Source organism: Varroa destructor, unplaced genomic scaffold, assembly GCF_002443255.2.
Source record: "Varroa destructor unplaced genomic scaffold, Vdes_3.0 BEIS01000003.1, whole genome shotgun sequence".
Classification (NCBI taxonomy): Eukaryota; Metazoa; Arthropoda; class Arachnida; order Mesostigmata; family Varroidae; genus Varroa; species Varroa destructor.
Genome location: NW_019211456.1, coordinates 52350086 through 52372063, shown reverse-complemented (window position 1 = coordinate 52372063; position 21978 = coordinate 52350086). Strand labels below are relative to the sequence as shown.

General features: G+C 39.4%; 2 protein-coding genes across 11 annotated transcripts in view; both read left to right on the top strand.

Moving 5' to 3' along the window:
- Nucleotides 1-834: 834 nt before the first annotated feature.
- LOC111248470 (uncharacterized) lies at nt 835-13351 on the top strand (the record flags this gene model as incomplete). 5 transcript variants are annotated; one of them, XM_022800909.2, is given in 10 exon segments in its annotated part: nt 835-878; nt 5073-5247; nt 6352-7375; nt 7611-8003; nt 8227-8427; nt 8588-8971; nt 9347-11033; nt 11162-11399; nt 11661-12011; nt 12210-13351. In XM_022800909.2, coding segments are annotated over 10 exon segments (4925 nt in total), but the record flags the coding sequence as incomplete, so codon positions are not given.
- Nucleotides 13352-16292: 2941 nt separating this feature from the next.
- Nucleotides 16293-21978, top strand: part of LOC111248472 (solute carrier family 12 member 8) — a 47015-nt gene continuing 41329 nt past the window's right edge. For 2 of the 6 annotated variants that reach the window (XM_086982716.1, XM_086982715.1), the window contains exons 1-2: nt 16294-16827; nt 17827-19022. The gene's annotated coding sequence lies outside the window, so the exon portion shown is untranslated. Of the gene's footprint in view, nt 16828-17826; nt 19023-21978 lie in introns of all 6 variants that reach the window. The other 4 variants (XM_086982722.1, XM_086982717.1, XM_086982721.1 and 1 more) reach the window with 4 other exon arrangements.

Sequence of the window (21978 nt, the reverse complement as noted above, 5' to 3'; positions counted from 1 at the left end):
GATACAGAACTACTCCACGAAGTTCCATGCGCGGTTGGCTTTGAAGGGAACAGAAACATCAGAAGGCGAAAACTTTATCTTTCATAGAACTGTTAACTTCACTAACTTTACATGCCAGGATGCCGGTCGCTTTTGTGACAGACGCAGCCGGCCTATTATTGTTCGAATAGCAAGTTTATCCAATTGCCTGTTTGATTAAAGTGTCATTCCTGTAGTAAACATTTAGAGCAAGATCGTAACGAGACGCGACTACATGATACAACACACAAAGGTATGAAATAATATCGTTCATGAGTGGCAAGACGTGTACTCATAGCAATATATTGCTATTGTCAACAGAAAAAAGAAAAGATAACTGATAAAATAGCTTTCGGCTAAGCTAGCCATCACCGTGTCGCGTGTAGTGAAACAGCGCATGGGAGCTTCGAGCCTTAAGTCTACACAAAGTTCAAATCAAATACGTACTCGTGTAGGAATGCTCTGCGTGTTCCATAAATGACTTTTGTCGGTTCCTTTACTGTGAGGATTCGTTCCGCATCAATGGTGCTCTATTTACTGATTCGTTGTAGAAGCTCTTCTATACACTTAGCGTATGAGCGATAACGTAATGACCACATGCCTATTTTCATATTAGCAATAGATGTATCATGGGATATTTTATGCTAATGGGTCGATCGATCTCCGGGACATAGTTGGTATAGATTGTAAGGTTCTTTGGGTGATTAGGACGTAAAACTAAACGGTTGTGCTTTTCGGATACCTAGCCTGTAGCAGCAACTGTTTTGTGTAAGAAAACATCAGTAATGAGTGCGATTTTTTTTCTTACATTTTCAGTGAGCAGAGATACCGTCAAAAAAAGAAAATGTACTACAAAAATGGTAAGTTAGTTTGACTAAGACAGTGCACGTTCAGTTTCTTCATTTTTATCGTTGTAGGGACATGTTTTTGTGCTCTCGCCGGCCTTCGATCATTCAAACAGGACACAGAACGGAACATATTGATACCAAGTTTAAACTACACTAGTGTGGTTTCGTGAAGATTTATACAACATGCGTTTACTATACTGTTTTGCTCTTCTTGAACTCGCAATTAGGTATATTGGTACCTAATAAAGGTGAGTGATGAACTAATGACGATTATTTATACTTACATATTGCATATTATTGTTATTATACACTTAGCTGATCAAAGCAATTTCTTCACTGAACGTTAGAACCTGTAACCCACAGATAACAGCAAGCCAATAGAATTGTTTGACTCATAGTAGGTTCAGCTGAGGTATACCTCGCCTTTAGGTGCACGTCATAAAGTAACGAAACCCGATGGGCAAAAAACTCCATATAGAACTAACTAAATGGTTTTCTTTAGTATACTGTTAGTAAATATGCACGAAATTACACCGACGTTTGGAACGGGAAGTCTGGCTCGACCTCTTACTTTTGCTTTGTAGCTAGGCGTTTAATACGGTGTTTATGCTAACCCTAAAGCGTTTTTGACGCAGCGTATTAGTCGAAATGCGATTGTCCCACCAATTCAGTAATGAAATACGACAGAATTGCACAAGACTATAAATAGGTTTTCTATATTGATCGCACGTTGAGTCACGAATTTGTGCGATTTCGTCCTCTTCATTGACAACGACAGCGAGCCACCATTAACACATCGAAAAGCTAACAGCGAGGCCGGACATTTTGGTATTTTGCCTGAGCAGAACAGTACGCGGCAGGCAGAAGTGAGACCAGCAGAGAACCTGAAAGACAGTCGCCTTGCTTGTTTTATGGTGGTCAAGAGCCGGTCAGTAGCTGCAATGGTGGGGCGTCTAGCAAAAAAGACTGCCGGTGACGTTTACGACGGCGGTGCAATTGGCCTGCCCAGGCTGGGTCTGATGACTAACAGCATGATAGAAACCTGCGTCGCAGCGGCGAGCTATGGTGTGACTCACTATACCATCGTTAACGGAGTCTGCCGCGGAATGCTTCTATCATGATGAGAGAATCTGTCACGTGGTCGTTTCGGCTTGCAAAGGAATACCGCAATCTCTAGATATAAAAACAATATGGTCAGCTTTTGGTGAGACAAAGTGGGAGACCTTACCGATAGGAAGACCTTTAAAACGATCTCAATATGGATACGATATGACAAAACATCGCTTGATATAGCAGCTAGCTGGCTAGTAGCACCTTTGAATTTTAGGTGGGGGTCTTTTTTCCCTTATTTAATTCCAAGCCCAAACTCCTTTCAAAGGTCCTTCCACAAATTCCACACCTTTAATCTTGTACAATATAAGACATAAGGATAATAACGCGTGCAAAAGTATTTGTTTTTGTTGATATTATGATAGCTATTTTGAAAAGTAACTATCCTTAATACGTCAAATTTGTATTCGTTTATTGTTTCACTTAAACATTGAGTGAGGGCTGTTCTTTTCTGAGGTGTGGATGGACGGCCTTCATGTTAAGGTGTGCATCTCTGGGCGTTGATACCTCAGGAAATGAAGAAGTCCAGTTTGTGAAATCCGTAGCCTTATATCATAGGTCTTGTTTTTCCAGCATTCTTTTTTTGTGACAGTCAAAGGTATAACGTGACTTGATAGTATCGATTAATCGAAAATATCTCCAACTCTGTACAAATACTGTTTCCGCGCTGATATAAATGTATTTTTGAATACGCACCACATGACCATTGTAGTCCCGAATCCGTTTTCACCATTGACCCGCGATAATAGTAAATCATTGTAAACACAGTTGCTACGACCTGTCAAGTAGCACGTGGTACTATTATATGCGTAGCAACAATATTTTGGTAAAAATACGAACCCTTATATTTGAGAAACAGGTGGTGTCCAATGTGCATCCGCCAATCCGAGTGACGATTTTATCCGTTTCAGTACAAAATGTCAGAATTCACTTTTCAGTGGGAAAAAGAATAGCTTTGTTTTCTTTTCTGCAGCATTTTTTTTCATGTACCCGCAGGTTATCGCTAAGGCTGATTTGAGCAATTGAAGTGACAGGCTAATGCATTTCATTATGAATCTTCTCTTTTGATTATTCTACAAAATATAGCGCCAAGCAAAAAGCATAAATTACCAATATAGCATGTACATGCGGGCGATTCTGTAGGACTATATCGTTGCTTTTTGATTGTCTAGAATAAAGATTTGTTTTAGGAAAATTAATTTTTGGACAAGCGGTTCATTTCAAATATGCTTTTTGCAGAAGCTCTCTTTTGATCAATAACTAAATATAAGCCATAAAGTGCCAACTGCTCATGCGGATTCAATTCTTCTGCTTTAGTTACGACGTCTTTAATAAAAGTTTGTTTTTCTGCAATACTCGAAATTAGACTCTGCCTGAAAGGAACGCAAGGGTTATTTTTGTGATATAATTCAGATACTGATCTGTGAAAAAAAGCTAACAATAAATAACAGATATGAGTTTGAAAAGGCTTATACTTTGACATAAGAATCAACAAAAAAAGAAATTCTTGAAAAGTCGTAGCGATAATGCGTAACATCTGCTACTCCGCTAGTTTCTAGATTGAACCAGCTAAATCGTTAGCTGTTGTTCAATACTTTTACGTCAGATGAGCCCTACCAATATTATGAACTTTTTCTCCAAAGCAGGCGGTTTACGTAAATACGGGTTTATAAAGGTCTCCTCCCTTTTTAGAAATTTTTTCTATTATCAGTTGTAAAAAAAAAATATATATATATATATATATATATATATATATATATATATAAAAAAAATTTTTTTTTTACCTTTGGTGTAGTAAATTTGTTCCGATTCTCGTTTCTTAGTTAGGTTCATCCCAGTCTTCAAAGTTCACATATAGACTATAAGCAGCTAATAAGAGGCTACGCGAATAAATTTGCTAAGTAACAAATGCATTTGAATACTGAGAGAAAAGACAATCGCGAGCAATTGCTCACACATTGTGGTAAGGATCACCGAAGTGCGTTCGGTACTGTCTTGATGTAGCTATTGAGTAAACTGATAATTTACCATAAACAATAAAGCTACTTACAAACAAAAAATCTTGTTTGGCGACTTCAATGGTTACTGGCAGAGGTTTTGTACAGATAATTCGCTTTATTCTGTTATTGTAGCCTATAGTTACTGCGTAGCGTACAGGCTGTGCGAAATGCTATTTAAAACCCATCACTCGAGCTCAATCACACAGCCGTAGGAGCATTTCTAGTTGACAAGGCCCTACTCGATAGCCATTGGTGAAGTACGGCCTTCATAGGCCACGAACTCTGCTCAGCTCACTTGCTCAAACAGCTCCCAGTGTCGATTTAGTGGCGTTCATGAGCACAGCTACATAAATCATGAAAAACACCAAGATGAAAACTGTATGGCGGATGCTACGCGTCTTGACCATCTTGCATTCCGTTGCACCAGGAACGGTGCTGCGATGCTCTGTTATCCGTGAGCTTCTGGTGTGATCGTAGGTTTTTTGTGAGGTTAGGAAATCACTGCTTCCGATAGAGTTCGCTGACGAACGCTCAGGTGAGATCAGTAAGAGAAAATTGCAGTGGGCATGTTTTGTCGAGAAGTACCAGGAACCGAAATAAGGCCCGAGCCGATTCAGACTATACGACTGAAACGAAATAACTGCTTCTTACAGAATTCTTCTTTGCGAAATTTAGGTATGAAAAGACGACGCGCTGTCTATAATACACCGCAACCGTTTCAAGCACACTATAAGAAGATCTGTTTTAAATACTGAAGGCACAATCTACTACGTTAATTTTACCGTGCAATAGTCTTCGGAACGAATATAGTTTGTTGAAAGATTCCAGAATCATAGAAATGATGACCATGTTAGCAGTTCGTACAAGATGGATGTTTCACAATCTTGGCGGCAAATTCACCAGTAGCATTTAATTAAGATTATTCATGTCTTAAACCTAGGAAAGGTAAAAACAATTGAACGTCGAGTCGATAGCGCGCTCATCAGGTAATTTGTGGACAATTAATAGCCACCTGAATCGTATCGCTAGAAGGCTTTGCAAAAACCGAGGTCATTACTTTGCCATTTTCACGTACGCTTGCCGTTTGTTTTTACAGAAAGATTTACTTCGATTAAAAGGTATGCTAGGCAATACCGTGGCCGATCGTATAATAAGTGAATTAGCGAGTCTGCTTGAAGTAGCCTTAAAACCTGACGAGGTAGAGGCCTTAGAACTGGAGAGGCAGCTTATGGCAGAGGACCGCAAGCAGCAAACGCTTCCTGCCCAACAAGGTACTTGTCAGCTAATAGTGAAAACTCTAGTGGGTTGCATATTTTATTATTATTATCGAATGTAGCAAATGGAAATATCTATGGTATTGATATTGAGCATGAAATGAGCTGATTTTGCTAAGTGGATTTGCACCACTCGAAAGTATTTCGTTTTTCTCCTTGTGTAATGACCGGTTGACGTGGGACTACTGCGAATGTTGGATCCTGAACTTAGTTGTTTCTATGCGATAGGCATGCGGTGCATAGTAGGGTTGAGTGATGCAAAATGGCGGACAAGCAAGCAGAGTAACCCCCCCCCCCAGAGAGTCTTTGTTGAGATATTAAACCTTGTTTCACTTTAACAATGTTTTTGACCAGGCAACGAAGGTGGATAGAGAAAAGAACCGAATCATTTGGTTTAGCGCTTGATTGTTCGCAATAAATATGGTCTCGCATATAAACTCCCAGCTACTTTCAAGGAAAATTTCTTGTCCTTGAATATCTAATCCTACCGTGTATGGCCAAATTTCCAAAGTTTTGCATTTCGTTCGCATTGCTGATACGTGATACAAATAAACATTCTATATAGCGATTAGCCAGCCCATAGTTAATACTCACCAAGCACAGTATTAGAGAGAATGAACGGTTTGTTGTAATGAGGTGAGGACTAGAATCGTTTGGGTGCATCCTGGCATTATTTATGCACTTAACAGGAACTAATTCATACGATTAAATGGCTATCATATAATTGAGATACATGAAATTAATAAGCATATTAATTTTATTAAAATTAAATGTACAATTAAATTATTGGATATACAATTAAAATGGTTTTCAAATATGCTGCTCTAAAGATTTTTTTTCGAGAATATTTGCCAGATTATAGGGTAGGTGTAGGAGATACAGGTAGGTGCACGACTAATCCTGAGGTTTGTTCCTAGATGAGGTTTTGTGATGGTGTTGTATAGCAAAACTGACGTCAAAGTGATAAAAATCCAAGGATGCTTTTCTACTCAGCCTTTTAGTATTATTATCACCCTTATTTAGATATTAGCCATCGCCGCGTAGTTCTTTACATTATAATAATTCAAGTCCTAATTATTGCTAATATCGCAATCTTTTTAGGCGTGGGAAGTACACCAGAGGCACAATTTGCGTACTCATCTGCTTCAGACTATTCAACACAAACAGACTGGTCTGTATCGAATTGTCAGACTCAAACCTCTCCTTCATCTACTGTCACAAAAGAAGTTCAGGTCGGAATTTTTGAAGAAAGAGATTCTTCGCAAATAGCGGGCCTTCATGAGAATGACCCAAATAGCGTCAAGTATAATATCGTAGCAACGGCAGCCGGAAGATCTTCAGAGAGTCAGCAAAACGAGGGAGAAAAGTCCCTATTGGATGATAAACAGTTGACGAGCGAACACGATGAATCTCGCGATCGTTTACAACAAGCAGACGACAAGCGTGATTCAGCAGGCACCAGTGATCAAGCGGTGCAGGTTTCCTGCTCACTCATTGATGCTGCAATTCATCAGTCTTCTCCAGAGTCACTACAATTACTGCATACGCTTAAAATTACTCGAAAAGATCAAATAGTCCAAGCGACCTGCACGACTCTTGATGCAGCTATTTGTACGGTTCCTTGTCGAACTCAGGAACAGCAACAGCTTGCACTCGATGTAGGTACATGTATGTCGCCCATTAGATTTTCACCACAAACATGCTCAAAATGTTTTGAAAAATTTCAAGGGTCGGAGGTTTTATTGTCTGATGCTGTCGTGTCGGAAGACCCTAGTGACAAGGCAGTTGCTGCTGGCATTAAAGGTACTAGTCGTCTTGGTTCAATGGATGATGAATCTAATGAAGAAACTAAGACTGCGAAACACAGCGATGACGGACATAAGCTAGAACTATCAAATGAACCGATAGAACAGAAATTGCGCTTATCAAATTGTCACAAAGCAGAGGCGCCACGGTCTCTGCTTGATTGTATTCCCGCAATTGAAGTAGACGAGGATAGAGATGATCCACTGTCGCCCCCTCAAGGAACTCTAATACCTCGTAAGAAAGAGAAGAGGGTCAGCTTCGTTGATCAGGGCGTTACTGATGGACCTGCGCACGACAACAGCGAAGACTCAGATGAGCGGTAAGTATTTTCCTTTCTCACTATATATGCTGTACCTGTGTGAATGCGGACCTGTAGACTTCTTCCCACCTTGCATTGAACTGTTCTGGAATGTTGCGCTGTTCAGAGATTGTATAATAAAACGACTAAAAATACATTTTTATGTGACAAACAACTCATAAACTGCAAGTCGATTTTACTGAACAGAGATCGGTACGGCTTATAGAGCCAAGTAGAAACTTTCAAATTATTACAGGATTATGCGCGAATTGGAGATGATCATCGCGGAAATGCGGCATCCGTTCGCCAATCATCGTGACATCATCCGTGAGCTATCCCCACTACCCCCGAGTCCCGTTCCGCCATCTTTGCATTCTAACAAGCGTAAGAAAAAACGGCATAGGGAAAAGGGGGCCGACGCAAATAAACCCGACATTGATCAGCAGCCACAGAAAAGACTGGCACATCAAAATTCGACCGGCTTCGATCCTCTTTTATCGTCGTTTCCTTCTTCTCCTGCTCTGAATGCCTGTTGGCCGTCATCAGCACCTACTTCGGCACAAGAACAGTGTGCAGTACCGTGTACAGGAGATAATCGGGACAACACGAGTAGATTGAAGGCCGAGGTGGCACACATGCCTGAGAGTGGGTAAGTGGATATTTCATTCTTTTAACTAGACTACGTAAAGTGCGTGAGATGCACAGTTCAGATGACTGCGAAGGATAATAAGGTGTCCACTATCATTACGTTACTCAGATTTATTGTCTGCTCTTTTGACTCGTTATGTATTGCATTGTGTTATGTCACAACAGACGGTTTGGGAATATATCATATGCGTGAAGATACTACATTAGACTTTTCTTCGTTTCAGAGTGACGACATTTAGTTTTCAAATTCCGTCTGGAGGTAGTTCACGAATTTCCATCGATTTTGATCAAACTACTCGTCAATTGCAGCTTTCATGTCAAACACCAAAAATGATAAGTGCTCCAGAAGTACTGCCTAGTAGCTTGAATGAGGAACGGATATCATCTGGAAATTATGCGATACAGCCGCGCGAAGGCTCTGGAAGGTAAACTAAGTATTATATGGTTTTTCCTTCATGTTTACTCTCATCCTTTTTTACCTTAGCAGTGTACTTCTGAGCCTCCATTTCCTACAATCGTTTTTGCAGGCGACGATGACAGCTTTATAAAGAATTACGTATATAGATCTCGCTCTTTTTTGTATAGGCCGTCTCTCGATTTCTCAGCTCCGTCCGGTGGTGGGGAGCGTTGTTGGAGATCGCCCGACGAGACCTTACTTCGAAGGAGAATTTCAACGGTAAATAACGAAAGCATCCAGCACGGAAGTGTCGACCAGTATTCACAGAAAGCTGGTACTTTCGTACAACAGTTAGATACCCGTTCAGAAGTCTCCGAGCAAACATTACAGACAACTTATCGCGAAGACAGCATTGAGAACAGCGTGTTCGATCAATCAGAAGATCATACGCAAACCAACGATGACTTTAAATACGTGCAGGCGAAACAACCTTGGGATATCGCCAAAGATCACTTGAAGGAAGGCGACAAGCAGCAGAGACGTAATGTTCTGCCCATACGCTATCCGTCAATGTGAGTCCGACAGATCAGTTCCGTAAATACTTGCCGTAAAAAAAATAAAGTTCCATTTAGTAATCAGCTTGGGCTTTCGACGCATAACACGAGCGTCTGTGAGATTTAATTCGAAATTACTATATAACAAAAATATGTAATATAGTAAAAAATAATAAATAAAAATAAATAATAAATACAAACTTAGAGCGATACAAACTGAGGCTTAGAGCAATGAAAAATTTATACGTACTTTTTTTTTGTTAGGCGTTTTATGCTTATCTTAGCGCTCACGTCATGATAGTGCATATAGATAATTTAATTAGCTTTTGAATTTCATTAAGTGAGTATATCGTAATATGCACTATTTAAACTGGTGCCAACGTTTGTTTTCAGACTGAAGCAAGATCGACGTCTTAAACGTTTATCTAAGCAGAGGAAAAACAAGAGTGATTCACTAATCAATGATACTCGAAAATGTACGCCGAAAAGCTCAATAAACAAGTCAATCCTTGACGCCAGAGAGAAAATGATGCAGCGGAAAGCGAAGGTTGATCGGAAGGGACCCGCCGATTCCGATTTGGAAAGCTACAGTGCAGCGGAAGTTTGTTCAAAGAATCAGTTGGTAACGAGCAACCTCTCGACATCCGTCCTAGTAGAAGAAGAAAATATTTCAAATGCCACAAACGATGCAGAAATTATAAACCAGGACTGTATAGACGCTTTCTCTGAAAATCCGGAAATAGAAGGACACCTTGAGGTAAGCTTGGAAGGTGACGAAGTAGGACCTGCTATTGTGACAGCCAGAGTGAATGAAGTTGATGTACTTGCAGGCTCTGCAGGCGCCGAGCAGTCTCAGAATGAGTCCATTGATCAAATGGAAGAGAATGTATCTGATCAAATCGAAGAACCAACCCCTGCATTATCGGATGCTATCGTTAACTCGAAAGAGTCAGAAAATTGCCAGGAAATAATTGAAATCAATGCTATTATTGATCCTCCGCCTCCTTGGGTTCTTCGAAATCTTAACGGTGAATTATATCAGTCGCCCATCAAGGAAGACAATCTTAGTAACAGTGACTCAGAGGAGGAGATGTGCATAGCGGTAGAACTCGAAGATAAGACATTCACTCCCATGAGTCCTGAATATACAGAAGTAGCGGACAGAGGGATGGCGAAGCTAATTCCTACTGAATTCGATGAAAATATGGCCCACTTCGTATACGGATCAATTCAAAATCGGCAGGCCAAGGAACCAAATCCGGAGAATATGCTGCCACCGCCTGATTCGCCAACAGAGTCACCGTCGTCTGTTGCATCGATCACTACGCGTCGGATGGCTAAGATCATTCCCAGTTCGCCGCTGCGAAATAGCTCACAGAACGTGTTCAAGACAATGCCCAAGAGAGTGTCCCCAAGAACTTGCGTCAAGCAGAAGCTGACCCCGAAACCTACCGAACTATTAGGACCGATAGAGCTTGCTGCTAGCGCCCGGTCTACGGAATCTAAAATCAAACACCCAGATAACAAGCCGACTACATGTCTAGAAAAATCGACAGGTTCTAAGGTTGCGGATTCTCGACCAGCCACAAGAAATGGTATGAAAATTAGCATGCTGAAAGATTCGTACGTTGCTGAGAAAGAGGACTATACAAGCGATACGTTATTTGGATATGATAACACCACAATTTCTGTTGCATCAGCTTCGCCTGTTACGTCCGTTCCCGCACATACGAAATCCTGCGATGAGGACGCATGTACTGCGAAAGTGGACAAAATGCCTATGTTAGCAGGATTTTTCAAGCAAAACAAGGGACGATTTCCTCGTTTTGAAAGTCTCTTAAAAAGCGTTGCTGAGGACGCAACAAGTATGGATGCAGTGGTAAACAGTCTTATGAATGAAAACCAAGTACGAAAAATATATGTGAGCCTGGTTTATGTTCTTATAGACGTCAATTGTGGTTTGAATGAAGATGAGCAACAGATCAGTCGGCAGGAGAAGAACCTAATGGAGTTTCTATTAAAGAAGATGCCTGCTATTAAAAAGTATGAGGGAAAAACAAGCCATGCCATCGCCCTTAGTGTAAGCCAATTGTATCTGCTTCTTACTTTTTTGTGTTGAATCATATTTTATGAAATGAAATTTGAAGTATGTATTTTCATTCGGCTCAGCAAGTAAAAATTAGCTAAGTCTTGCAATCCTATGTGTAGTGCGTGAATTTCATTCGGGCGTATTTGATGTCACCGTCGGGATCTACTCGCAGTGTCCTCGAGCTGAGCAGCCTTCTCAAGGTGTTAGCGCTGGTGGCACAAGAGACGCCTTCGGAACGACGACAGCTCCTTGATGAAATGTATTACTTCATGGCGGATAGGACCGGCGAAGCCGCGTACCTCATCTGCTGCTTTCTAGCTGTTTGGCCTGGATCGCTTAGTCAGGTTGAATTTGATTGTAAGTTTCTCATTTCCGAATACGAATAGATTAATGCACACAGTTATACCAGCTATACACGCGAAATTGCACAGATAATGCAAATCATGGGACGCACACTTTGTCTGAAGGAAGTTTTTCGATCCGATAGTCGTAAATGGAGTATAGTGTAGCTAGTTACGTTCCGCTCAAACCGAATGAGAATTTGCATGAACTTATGTATCGGCCGCTGTAATAGCCAAAGGCTTGTGCATACGGGTCTTTTCGCGCTTTTTTTTGTAGCCCCAATGGGTTTTATACTGCGCTACGTGCTGTACCATCATCCATCAGTTGTCCCACAGGAAGATCTTCAAAAAGCTCGTACAGCAGCACTGCGTTCTGGTTGGAAGCCGCTTCCACCGACAGGCACATCTCTAGCGGAAGCAATTGAACGTTTCACACCGGTAGTATTTGGACGGCGCGCTGAAAGCGCTGAAATGTCACGTCTAGCACTTCAGGCCTTGGAGTTGTTGCTGACCGTACAGGGTGACCCGGGGCAAGCTCGAGTGGTTCTGGAGGGTAATATTCCGCGCCTTCTTGCCCCTGAGGCTGGCTGCAGTCAGTGGGAAGTGCACTCGTTACTGCAACTTTGTGGTGCGTTTTTTTTGCATTTTTGGCGCATACTTTTTCTAATCACTTTTTTTCAGGAAAACTTGAAATTGTTTATTAATTTTTTATTAACTGTTTTCTATTTTAGAGAGCTAAAAATAAGCCATGCGATAAAAAAAAACATTAGATCAAATAACACTGGATTTTCCGCAATTACTTTACCGTTTCTTTTATTTCATTTAGGTAAGGTATGGAAAAAATTTGGTGCGCACGGCGTGGCCCAGGTGACCTTTGAGTCAACAATTGAAGGAATGTTACGGCTGATGGAGCAACTCAGTCCTGAAAAAGAGGATACAAAGGAATTCTGCCGTAAAGCTTTCTGGTCGTACGCAAGTTATGATAAGGATTCGGAGTGGTCGTCTCGGGCGAAGCAGCACTGTATGAAACAGCTCGCCAAAAATAAGCGAAATAAAATGTTTTCCCAAAAAAACGACAAGAAATATAATACTATTAATAATAACAATAACAACAAAAAGAAAAATAAACAAAAATCTAAGACTCCACAGCGAGCTAGTGGAGGAGTGACCAGCTCAAGCTCTACGAGCAGCAAACAGACTAGAAAGAAGGGTAAACAAATTAAAGCAAAAAGTACCAAGATTAACAGCCACTAAGTTAAAAAGTTACAACACCGGTGCATACGATTGCGATCCTACATTTGGGCATAACATGAATCGTAATGTGACATGTGTTTTTATGTACAGTTATAGTGGGGAAGAAGGATGGATAGCTAGGATGTAAATATTTCAATGGAGTTGCGTTTATCATCGCTAAAGATAGACTATAATAGATAATCTAAGACATGAGTGTAGGCGTTGACTATGCGCTTAACGGATGCCAGGTGCCCAACTCGAAGACTAAGCAAGCATTACTCATCATCTAGTGAGGTTATACAGCTGGCCATTCTATTATAAGGCAATTCTATTTAGACGTCTAGCGTGCTGCAAGCAAGCAGACGCGTTAGCTGCGTCAGAAAGTATATTTCATTGATTATTTGTGAATACGTATTTGTGTATTTGTTTACAGTTAATAATGTCAGTGTTCGTTAGTCTCTTTGCAGTTGAGCCTTATTAGACGTTTTCGACGCGTTACTCTATCACTTTTGCTGTAGATAAAGGCCTACACACAAACGAGATATACAAAGGGGAAGAAGTAAGCTTAGGAAACGAAACAATATCGATACATATAATATATTTGGAAAACATTCCTTTGCTGTTGAAAATGCTGCATAATGCTTCATGCGTTACTGTTTATGGCTGTAAATAAATCTGTAAATATTTTTCTTCCATTTTTGAGCTGGTATATTCAATAAAGTAAAATTATCAGTTCTCCGCGTTGTTGCTCAGTTGTTATGGTGACCAATCATAAGGTTCTCGTTTTGAAGTTACATGGATGCAATGAAAAATAATCTAGGGCGTCAAACATTTAGGTGTTCGTCCCTAATTAGCTATACACCGGTCCTGTGTCCTTATTGTAGGATTGTGCTAAGCTCATTAACTAAGTCTTTATGCATCTAGGAAACGTCAGGCTTAGAACGCGAATAATAGTTCGTCTTTGAACGGGGGTGGCTGTTTTCTGTAGTTTTTGCATTCCCGACATCCTCTATACAAAAAGGAGACAGCCAAAAAAGCCATGCATCAATTAGTAGGATTGCATAGAACTCTAGCGCCCGTTACAAGAACGGGTTCGTTAATCAAGTAACAATCAGTAGTTACGGGGATAAATGTTCCGCCAGCCCAGACTTCACCACTTCGATAAGGCTGTGTAGCTTTTAAACAATTATTATACTTGATATATAAGAAAATTATATATAGAATACAAAAAACGTCGAATAAAAGTAGTGGCATGGTTCAAACGGAGGATTCAAATGATTCAAAGGAAAGAAGGCAACGGAGAGACATGCTGGAAATAAGTGAGTGCGGCCACACGAACAGGTGAAATTATATCTGCGAGGCTAAAAGTCGTTATTTCGAACTTGGTCATGTGGCACAAAACGAAAAACTCAGATGCAAATTTACAGATTGTGGCACCTCTTATCAACAGCCTAGTATGCTGTCTTAGCGTCGAATGCACGCATTGTGTGATGTAGGCAGAAGTGAGCTGAAAAAGATTTCAGCTATTTTCATAAATATTGTAATTCTCATATAAGCCATCAAACCTACAGATCGGTGCGAATCCTACTGATCTCGACTTCACTTTGATTAAGCTTTGTATAAGATGAAGTCATCATCGATGATATTTAGGTCTTACTAGCATGGACTACGTACGATGAAAGTGCAATAGGTCGCATCAGCATGGTCCTGCGTGATACAGTAACTAAATCCGAAAAAGACATACAGCATTTACAAAAGCCTATTTGAGGCCTGCTGGTCAGTGTTATCTTGGTAGTTTAGTGCAATAGGAACAGGTTTACACGATAAATGGATCACCTCTTGTCTAAGCATCCTGAAGAAAAATAGTTATTTCACTATATCTTCAGTTAAGCAACACGGGAAAGCTGCTAGCAGATTCCACGCAGAAACACAGGCTATACGAATATATATTAAGGTATCAAATAAGTCTAATACTTTTAAATATAAAAATGTAGTTGTAATTATATGGAGAGTATCTATTAACGTGTATCTAACCCATGGCCACGAATTTATATTGTATTAATCATAGAGCCAGAGGAAGATCTGGCTATTTGCGTGCAGCTTGGGCTTACGTCTATCGGCCGTAATTTTTAATGGAATGTACGTAACCAAGCCAATGGTAGTTAACAGCAATTGTTATTTTATTGATGCTCCTTTGTTTGTTAAACGACGGAATGAAGTTAATGAAAAAGCAAAACACGCACAGTTTTAATTCCAAATTTGGCCAAGAACGAGGCTGTGATCTGGTTTATCGCTGATAAAATGGGTAATCTTATAGTTTTTTTTTTTTTTTATAGAAAAAGGAAGAATCAATCGTGGATGAGTTTGTTCTGTGGCCTGTACTTCGTCGCTAGCGACGCGGTGCTGTCTTCGATCCACCTGACGCAGGAACGCCCATTTGTCGCAAGGGATCAGAACTCCTTGCGGACATCAGTCCCTCATGCGCTAGTCTCTCCAGTTACCTTAGAAATACACTTCTTTTGACGGTTCCGAAGGGGACTTCGCAGGGAAGATTTAATAAGTGGAACAGGTCATTTGTCAGCCTTTAGAGCTTACTTATCGGGGTTACATAGCGAAACTAAGCAACGTTACTGGCGGTGTTGCTTCCGTGAGTGTTCCGTGTTTGATTTTCTGATCGCATCATTGTTACGGTTAGTTTGATAAGTGTACATTATGCTGATACGCAATACTGTCATATAAAATGGTCCAAGTTCATTGTGGCTAAACAAAGAATACTGGCTAGAAACAATAGGCTTAGTTAGTTTTCTTTATACTAAAATTACTAGCGGATTTTAACTTTATTTTAATTGTATTTAACAAACTTGTAGCAAAATGTAGTTTTTATAGTAGTGGCATACAGTGAAATTGGTTTAAGTGCTACTGTATAGAAAACCGGATTATTGCTTATGTTCGCTAGGAAAATGTGTGCTGTTAGCCCAAAAATGTTGTCTTTTCGTGCTTCTTGTTACATATATGTGTGAAAACCATCTAGAAAATTATAAATTTGATTGACTCGTTACTTCAGGAGCTGGTTATTACAACGAAGACAGTGCTCTAACAGGCTGGACAAATGGTAGAGAGGAAAATCAATATTTATTGGGGTAACATATTTTTTCTTGGATGATACTAATTTATGTAATTATATATATACGAGTGATTAAATATCGTACCAAAATGATGAATTAAGAATATTTAGCCTAGTAAATGATATGCGCGTGAGTGGTTAATCCGTATTCTGTGTATCCGTCATCCTCGCTCGTCACGTTCGTGTCACTGGAAATTTGCTGGTAAAATGGCTACGTAATATGTCACGTTTCTTTTCAGGTCAAAAGATTAAACCAGCTTATCTCCTTTCCTTTCCTTAAAAATCTTCTGACAGGCTCATCATTTCGGTCGGAGAGTTTTATTTCCGTCAACAGCTCTAGTAAGCAAGAATGTTTGCTTACTTTTTGATCGATCTTTTAAACTGGCCTTTAAAAATAATAAGTAAGGAACAAGTGATTTGAAAAGACTAGCGGTATCTTCAGTTTGAAAACATTTTACATTCTTACCGAGGCAGGCGTTGCGCACTAAGCAGGCGTATTTCATTTCAGCAGCTACCGCCTGCTCTACATGTTGCAACAGTACGCCTCCAGTTTCGTTTTCTCAACGGCTACCCTGATACTAATCGTCGGTATAAAAGTGAACGTCCTTCTTTGACGTACAGGCGTGCTATTCTTACCGTAATGGCTTACCGTGTCGAAAAAATCACTTAATAGTCGACTACTCTACGCCTCGCACGCAGCTGAAGGCGCGAGGTTCTAATCCTATATAAAGCCAAAACATAACGCCATAATAATTTTATTATTCTATCGTTTAGTGGATAAATCGTGGAACTACTGCGCAGTCTTTAAGTGTTATGGCCAGCGCGCACTGGCGATGGCACCATCTTGCTGGATATGCTGAACTTTCGTCTTGTGTACATCTATTGCACACTCTGTACGCGTGGAACAAACGTTCTTCTTACTTAGCCGAAGCCGGGGCTAAAGTTCATCCCACAAGTATTATAACTGATATGACAATCCGGGTATATTTAACATCGCAGCCCGGATGTCTTTGCACATAGGAATGGCGCATTTTTCGGTTATGTGACTTCCCTGTGCGTTGGCCTTCATTTTTCCCCCGTCTTACAAGTAAGCACCTTGCTCTATTATAAGGTTTATGAATAACACTTATAGGTACATGAAAAGCCTGTTAATTTAAGATAAGATGTGCTTCTGTTTGAAAAGTGCCCGGTCCTAAAACGTGTTGGTTTGCGTACCGTACTCTGACAACTGAGTGCTCTTAGTTCTACGCGTTAGAGAAGATCAAACCGGTAATGCAACGACCGAACTACATATTTAGAGATTACAGTGGGATTTGACCCCAATAACCAGCTACAAGCAAATCAAGAATCCATGGATAATCGGAACAATATACAAACAAAAGTAAGCACTGTGTTGTTTGTTAAAAAAAAAAAAAGCGTTTTATTCATGGTTTCAGTACAGCTGTGGTGGTTGTGTGGGAGTATTATGCATATAGGTTATGCCTATATTTGAACTATATAGGTTCAGTTCTAAAAATTTCAGGTAGTTAGTTTCGACTTTGGTTATCACAACATTTTTGAACGAGCCCAAGCCACAAATCCTAAAGCCTTAACACGTAAAAAGCGTTAGTCTGCATGTTGATCAAGCGTTTGAAATATTTATCCTTGTTTATGTATTAAGAGAATCTGAGCCGCTAAAGAAGCAAGCTGGCTTAAATTAGTAGATCGCCTTAAGGTTATGCAGGGTCGGAGTACTAGAACACGTGTAATTCAAGGGTAGAAAGGTTGCAGTCAATGGTAGAATACATTATGGACCTATTACAGTATCCAAGGGCTGCATGAAACAGGATTTAATGTTTAATCAGTGCAAGATATCGCTTACAAAACGTATGATGGCTTTGGCAGTCGTATCCAAACAGATCCTCTCGAGTCTGTTTGATAGGACACTGCTAGCCGACAGTCAGCCCGGAAAGAATATACGATAACATTTCAAGTTCAACAACACCTCAAATTTTATTATAATGAAATCAGTGAGATTACCACTACGCATTACTTTCAATAGACTCACATTTAAGCTCTTATTTATTTTTTTTTTTATTGTTTGCAGACTGGACTATTTCCTGTGTCCCCATTGGCCGCTTCTTGTGTAGCCCATAAACCGAACGGAATTTAGTTATAGTCTATTTTCATATAATAGAACTTCTAGGTGTCAGAACAATTAGAACTATGGAATAGTTACGCTAGTGCCCTTATTATCTATAACATAGCATTACGTATCACTTAATAACTATAGGTTTATTACTATAAGCGAGTTTGTTACTCTATGTTTTATATATCTCGATTTTTATATATCGATATTTATTATATTGCTACAAGCCAAGGTGCATCTAATTTGATTCAATTTTTACACTTACACGAGCTGCTTTTTTCAGTTAATTTTTATGCACTCCAGTGAAGTTACATTGTATAATATTTATAGAATCAATTTAGCTGTTTACCGAAACACGTAAGTAGACGTTACATATTTGTGCCCTGTACATTTTTCACTTCTAGCTAATCATTATCGACTAGCTCAAATAAACTTAATTCCAGAGCCAGCACTTCTACGCTCGCAAAAAGCTCTAACTGTATAAAGCTAACCGTGGCGCAAAATTTGTAGGCAAAGCCAGAATTAAATACGCTATTTTTTGTCTTCAGCTTTCAAGGATTGATACAAAACAATACGCACCTTAATATTCTCGTTCTTATTTGGCCCGTTGCTGAATTTTTGGGGTGCTACATATGGAAACGCCGGCTCTAGCTCCTTTGCAAAGTCAAAGTATGTTTATGCTAACTGTTGTTTTATCATCTGATACACGTTGTGGAACGAAGTACTAAATTTGGTGTCGGTCAAGAATATTGCCGAGCAACTTGCCCTACCGTGCTTCAGCGGATCTTAGTCAACAACAATCGCCGCGAAGGACTGAGACGTCAAAAAAGCAGAGCAAGTACGCACAAAGTGGATCATCAACATAGAACATATTGTGACACGTAGAAAAATTCAATACAGAATAAAGTGGTAGACAAGGCAAATAATCAAGTTGCCAAAGATCCTGAGGTTGTAAGTAACGTAAGTCAGCGTGCAAAACAGATAAGCAATGTGCACTACAACGAAATGGTGAACAGGCCTTCAGCCGAGATAGAAACGAAAATGAAAGATAAAAAACCTCTATACAACGAAAACGCAGAAGCATCCCAGTAGATGTCGCTAGGATGGATATAATCTGCTATCACCACAGGATGTATCTCTTCAATGATGAAACGGTAAATTTCTGTTCTACGTAAAACGAGTGATGTAGAACTCTGTAGTGTGGTGGATGAATTGCACACAAGCATCTCAGCAGAAGGAAGTATTGCTCGAAAAAATATCAGGCAATAGAAGTCGGTTGACTTCTTTCGGTGCCATTGGGGAATGCTGTTTCCCGGGAGAACATACAATCCTTTACTGTTTATTATCAAATCAGAACGTTTAATCACGAAGCGGCGAGCAATGCTATTTTTTTCAATTGTACTTATACAAACCTGCGCTAAAAGCAGTCTACAAGTAACGAATTATTTACAGATTCGTGGCCTCGTTCGGAACAAAAAACGGCTTTTAGATTTGATAGCTAATAATAGCCAAAAGATGTATTGAAGATTGGCGAGAAGCGCGTATCATTTTGGCCTTGATCAACGACCATGAGGCGCACGTGGAAGCGCTAGCTGAAACTATCTGGACGCCCAGTTTATATTTTCAAGCTAAGGAAGGGTTCGCCGGTTATTATTACGGTGAACATCTGAAACTTCGCAACAAAGGAAGGATGATCGGCAATAACCTATCCGATTACGCTATTGCTGCGGTAAATTCCGTAGGCAGAATTGCAGGCTAGATCGCCCCCTTCGCGAATATTACTTTCGATGTTTTAGAACAGGATGAAACCCCACCTGAGCAGACGCGAAGTTTCTATGTGACTTACCTCGGATCAGCGCCGTGGTAACGTGTTTGCCTATTAAAGTTAGGTGCTGTGGTGGTTTAAATCTAAATCCGGGCGTGGACGTACTTTGTTGGGAGCTCTTGAGTACCGGACCTAATATATTTGCATTGTTATTGCTTATATAAAGCGGAAAAGTTATTGTCCCGGCCTGAAATCCTGTGTTCAATTGCAATATATAGCCCCATTTGCGTACGAAATTTTGAAAATGAACATTTTTTCCGTACAAATAAAATCGAAAAGAGAAATATAGCCATTAGCGCTGTTCTGCAGTCTATGATCTTACATGAGCACTTCACGCGAGGATTATTTCAGTCATGTGGTAGTGGACACGCCAACGCAAATAGTATCCACAGAGAAGACAATTTTCGACAGTATAATATTATACATCATTTTGGCAATTTTAAATAACACCGCAAATTTAACGGTGAGAAGCGAAACATGTTAATTTGTTTTATTTACGTATCTGCTTTACTAAGTTTAATAGGTCCACGGATCTATCTAACTCAAAAAAACTTTACCCAGGTTGGGCCTGTTTGTTCTGAATCGGGGTTCCATTCTGGGAAGAGCTGTGTGGAAAATGAAGGTGATTCGGGAAACACTTTTGCCCCTAAATAAGCTCTGATTTTCGCCATAGTGTTGCGTAAGCAAGTTTACTAAACTTGTTCTGTATGAGTATGTGCGCCACAAAGGCTGTATAAAAAAACTGCTTAAATTACATATTATACAAGCTATTTGGTGATAGCCCATAGCTATAGACGATATCTATATTATAAATGTAATTAAAATTTTACTTTTACTTGAGTAAAAGGACTCCGTCGGCTTGCACAGATTTTTTTTCTAAGTTGATAGATTTCTTTAGGTTGATCGAATGAATACATTTCTTGGGGGAGTTTGTTGTTTGATTCCATAGGATGTATTAATTAAAGGAAACTATTTGCTATTTGGTCATTTTGGCTCTTTTTTTTTTCATAAAATTTTTCTACGTCAACGAGAAAATTGCGGGGCATGAAATGGGCTAAATTTTTGGCGGAACTTTTCAAAAATATTCTACTAACAATATATATAAACTATATCTGAAAGTGATATTTCGGCATGAAAATTACAAACCCTTTATCTCATCCACGTATCAATGGAATGAAAATGTTTTTTGAGGAAATTTTTAATAAGTGTTGATTGAAAAGTTGTAGCGACTGATGTGGCGAACCTTTAAATGTATTTTCTGGGGAAAACACCAAAATATCGAAGATTTTTTTCTATGTAAAATGCAGCTTTTTTGACACTCGTTCAATACAATAATTAATAAATCTCAACGAGCTTAGTGAGCGTGCAGCGCATCTTACTGTAGAAACATCACTATTTCGGGGAAAAAAATATTAGTTGTGATTAAATTATACAAATGTCGTAACATAAAAAAGAAAAGTTCTTGATACCGATCAGAAGTTCTCGATGAGCTGAATCGAAATATCAATATATATTCATATACGACCAATTTTCAGTTTTTGGACCGAAAATACCGTTTGGAAAAATGATCTCGATGAACTCAGTAAAAATGCGATACATACACTCATACTTAAAATTATTTTAGTGAAAACTGCGAAAATCTTATTGGTGTTATTGACCTTGTAGAGAATGAAAGGGCGACTTGAAAGCTCAAGTGGCAGATGAAGGGTTGGTTGTCCTGAAAAAAAAAGTGTTGTAAGTTATTTTGAGGGAACGACAGCAAAATATCAAAAAAGTAAAACTAAGTAAGTGTAATAAAAAAATTAACTCTTCTCAACCCTTGATGGAGATCCAAAGAACCAATACATTAAATATATATATATATATATATATATATATATATATATATAAAAGCGTTATTGTAAGCCAGTAATAAGGCTGTTGATATACATACGTAAATATTTGCATTGTATTTTTTTTTAGTAGAATTTTTATTTAGTAGAATATAAGTTTTATTGCAAAAAAAGAAACAGACTCAGTCTTGGTGTGATGTCTAAGGATTCTCATAAAAAAAGACAAGATTTTTAAGTCTTAAAAGTTGTACAATAGCAAACTCTTTTGCCAACGGCACGAGGAAGACATAAGCAGAAACAGATATATTATTTAGATCAATGCGATTCCTTTCCGCTAGAGGAGGTTCATCTTATCAAATTGCAGACGTCGCCACATCAAAGACTAGTCTTACTTTTTGTCGAAACAAGTTTTTGCCACGATAATAAGATATGAAGGATAAAGATAGTGATAAT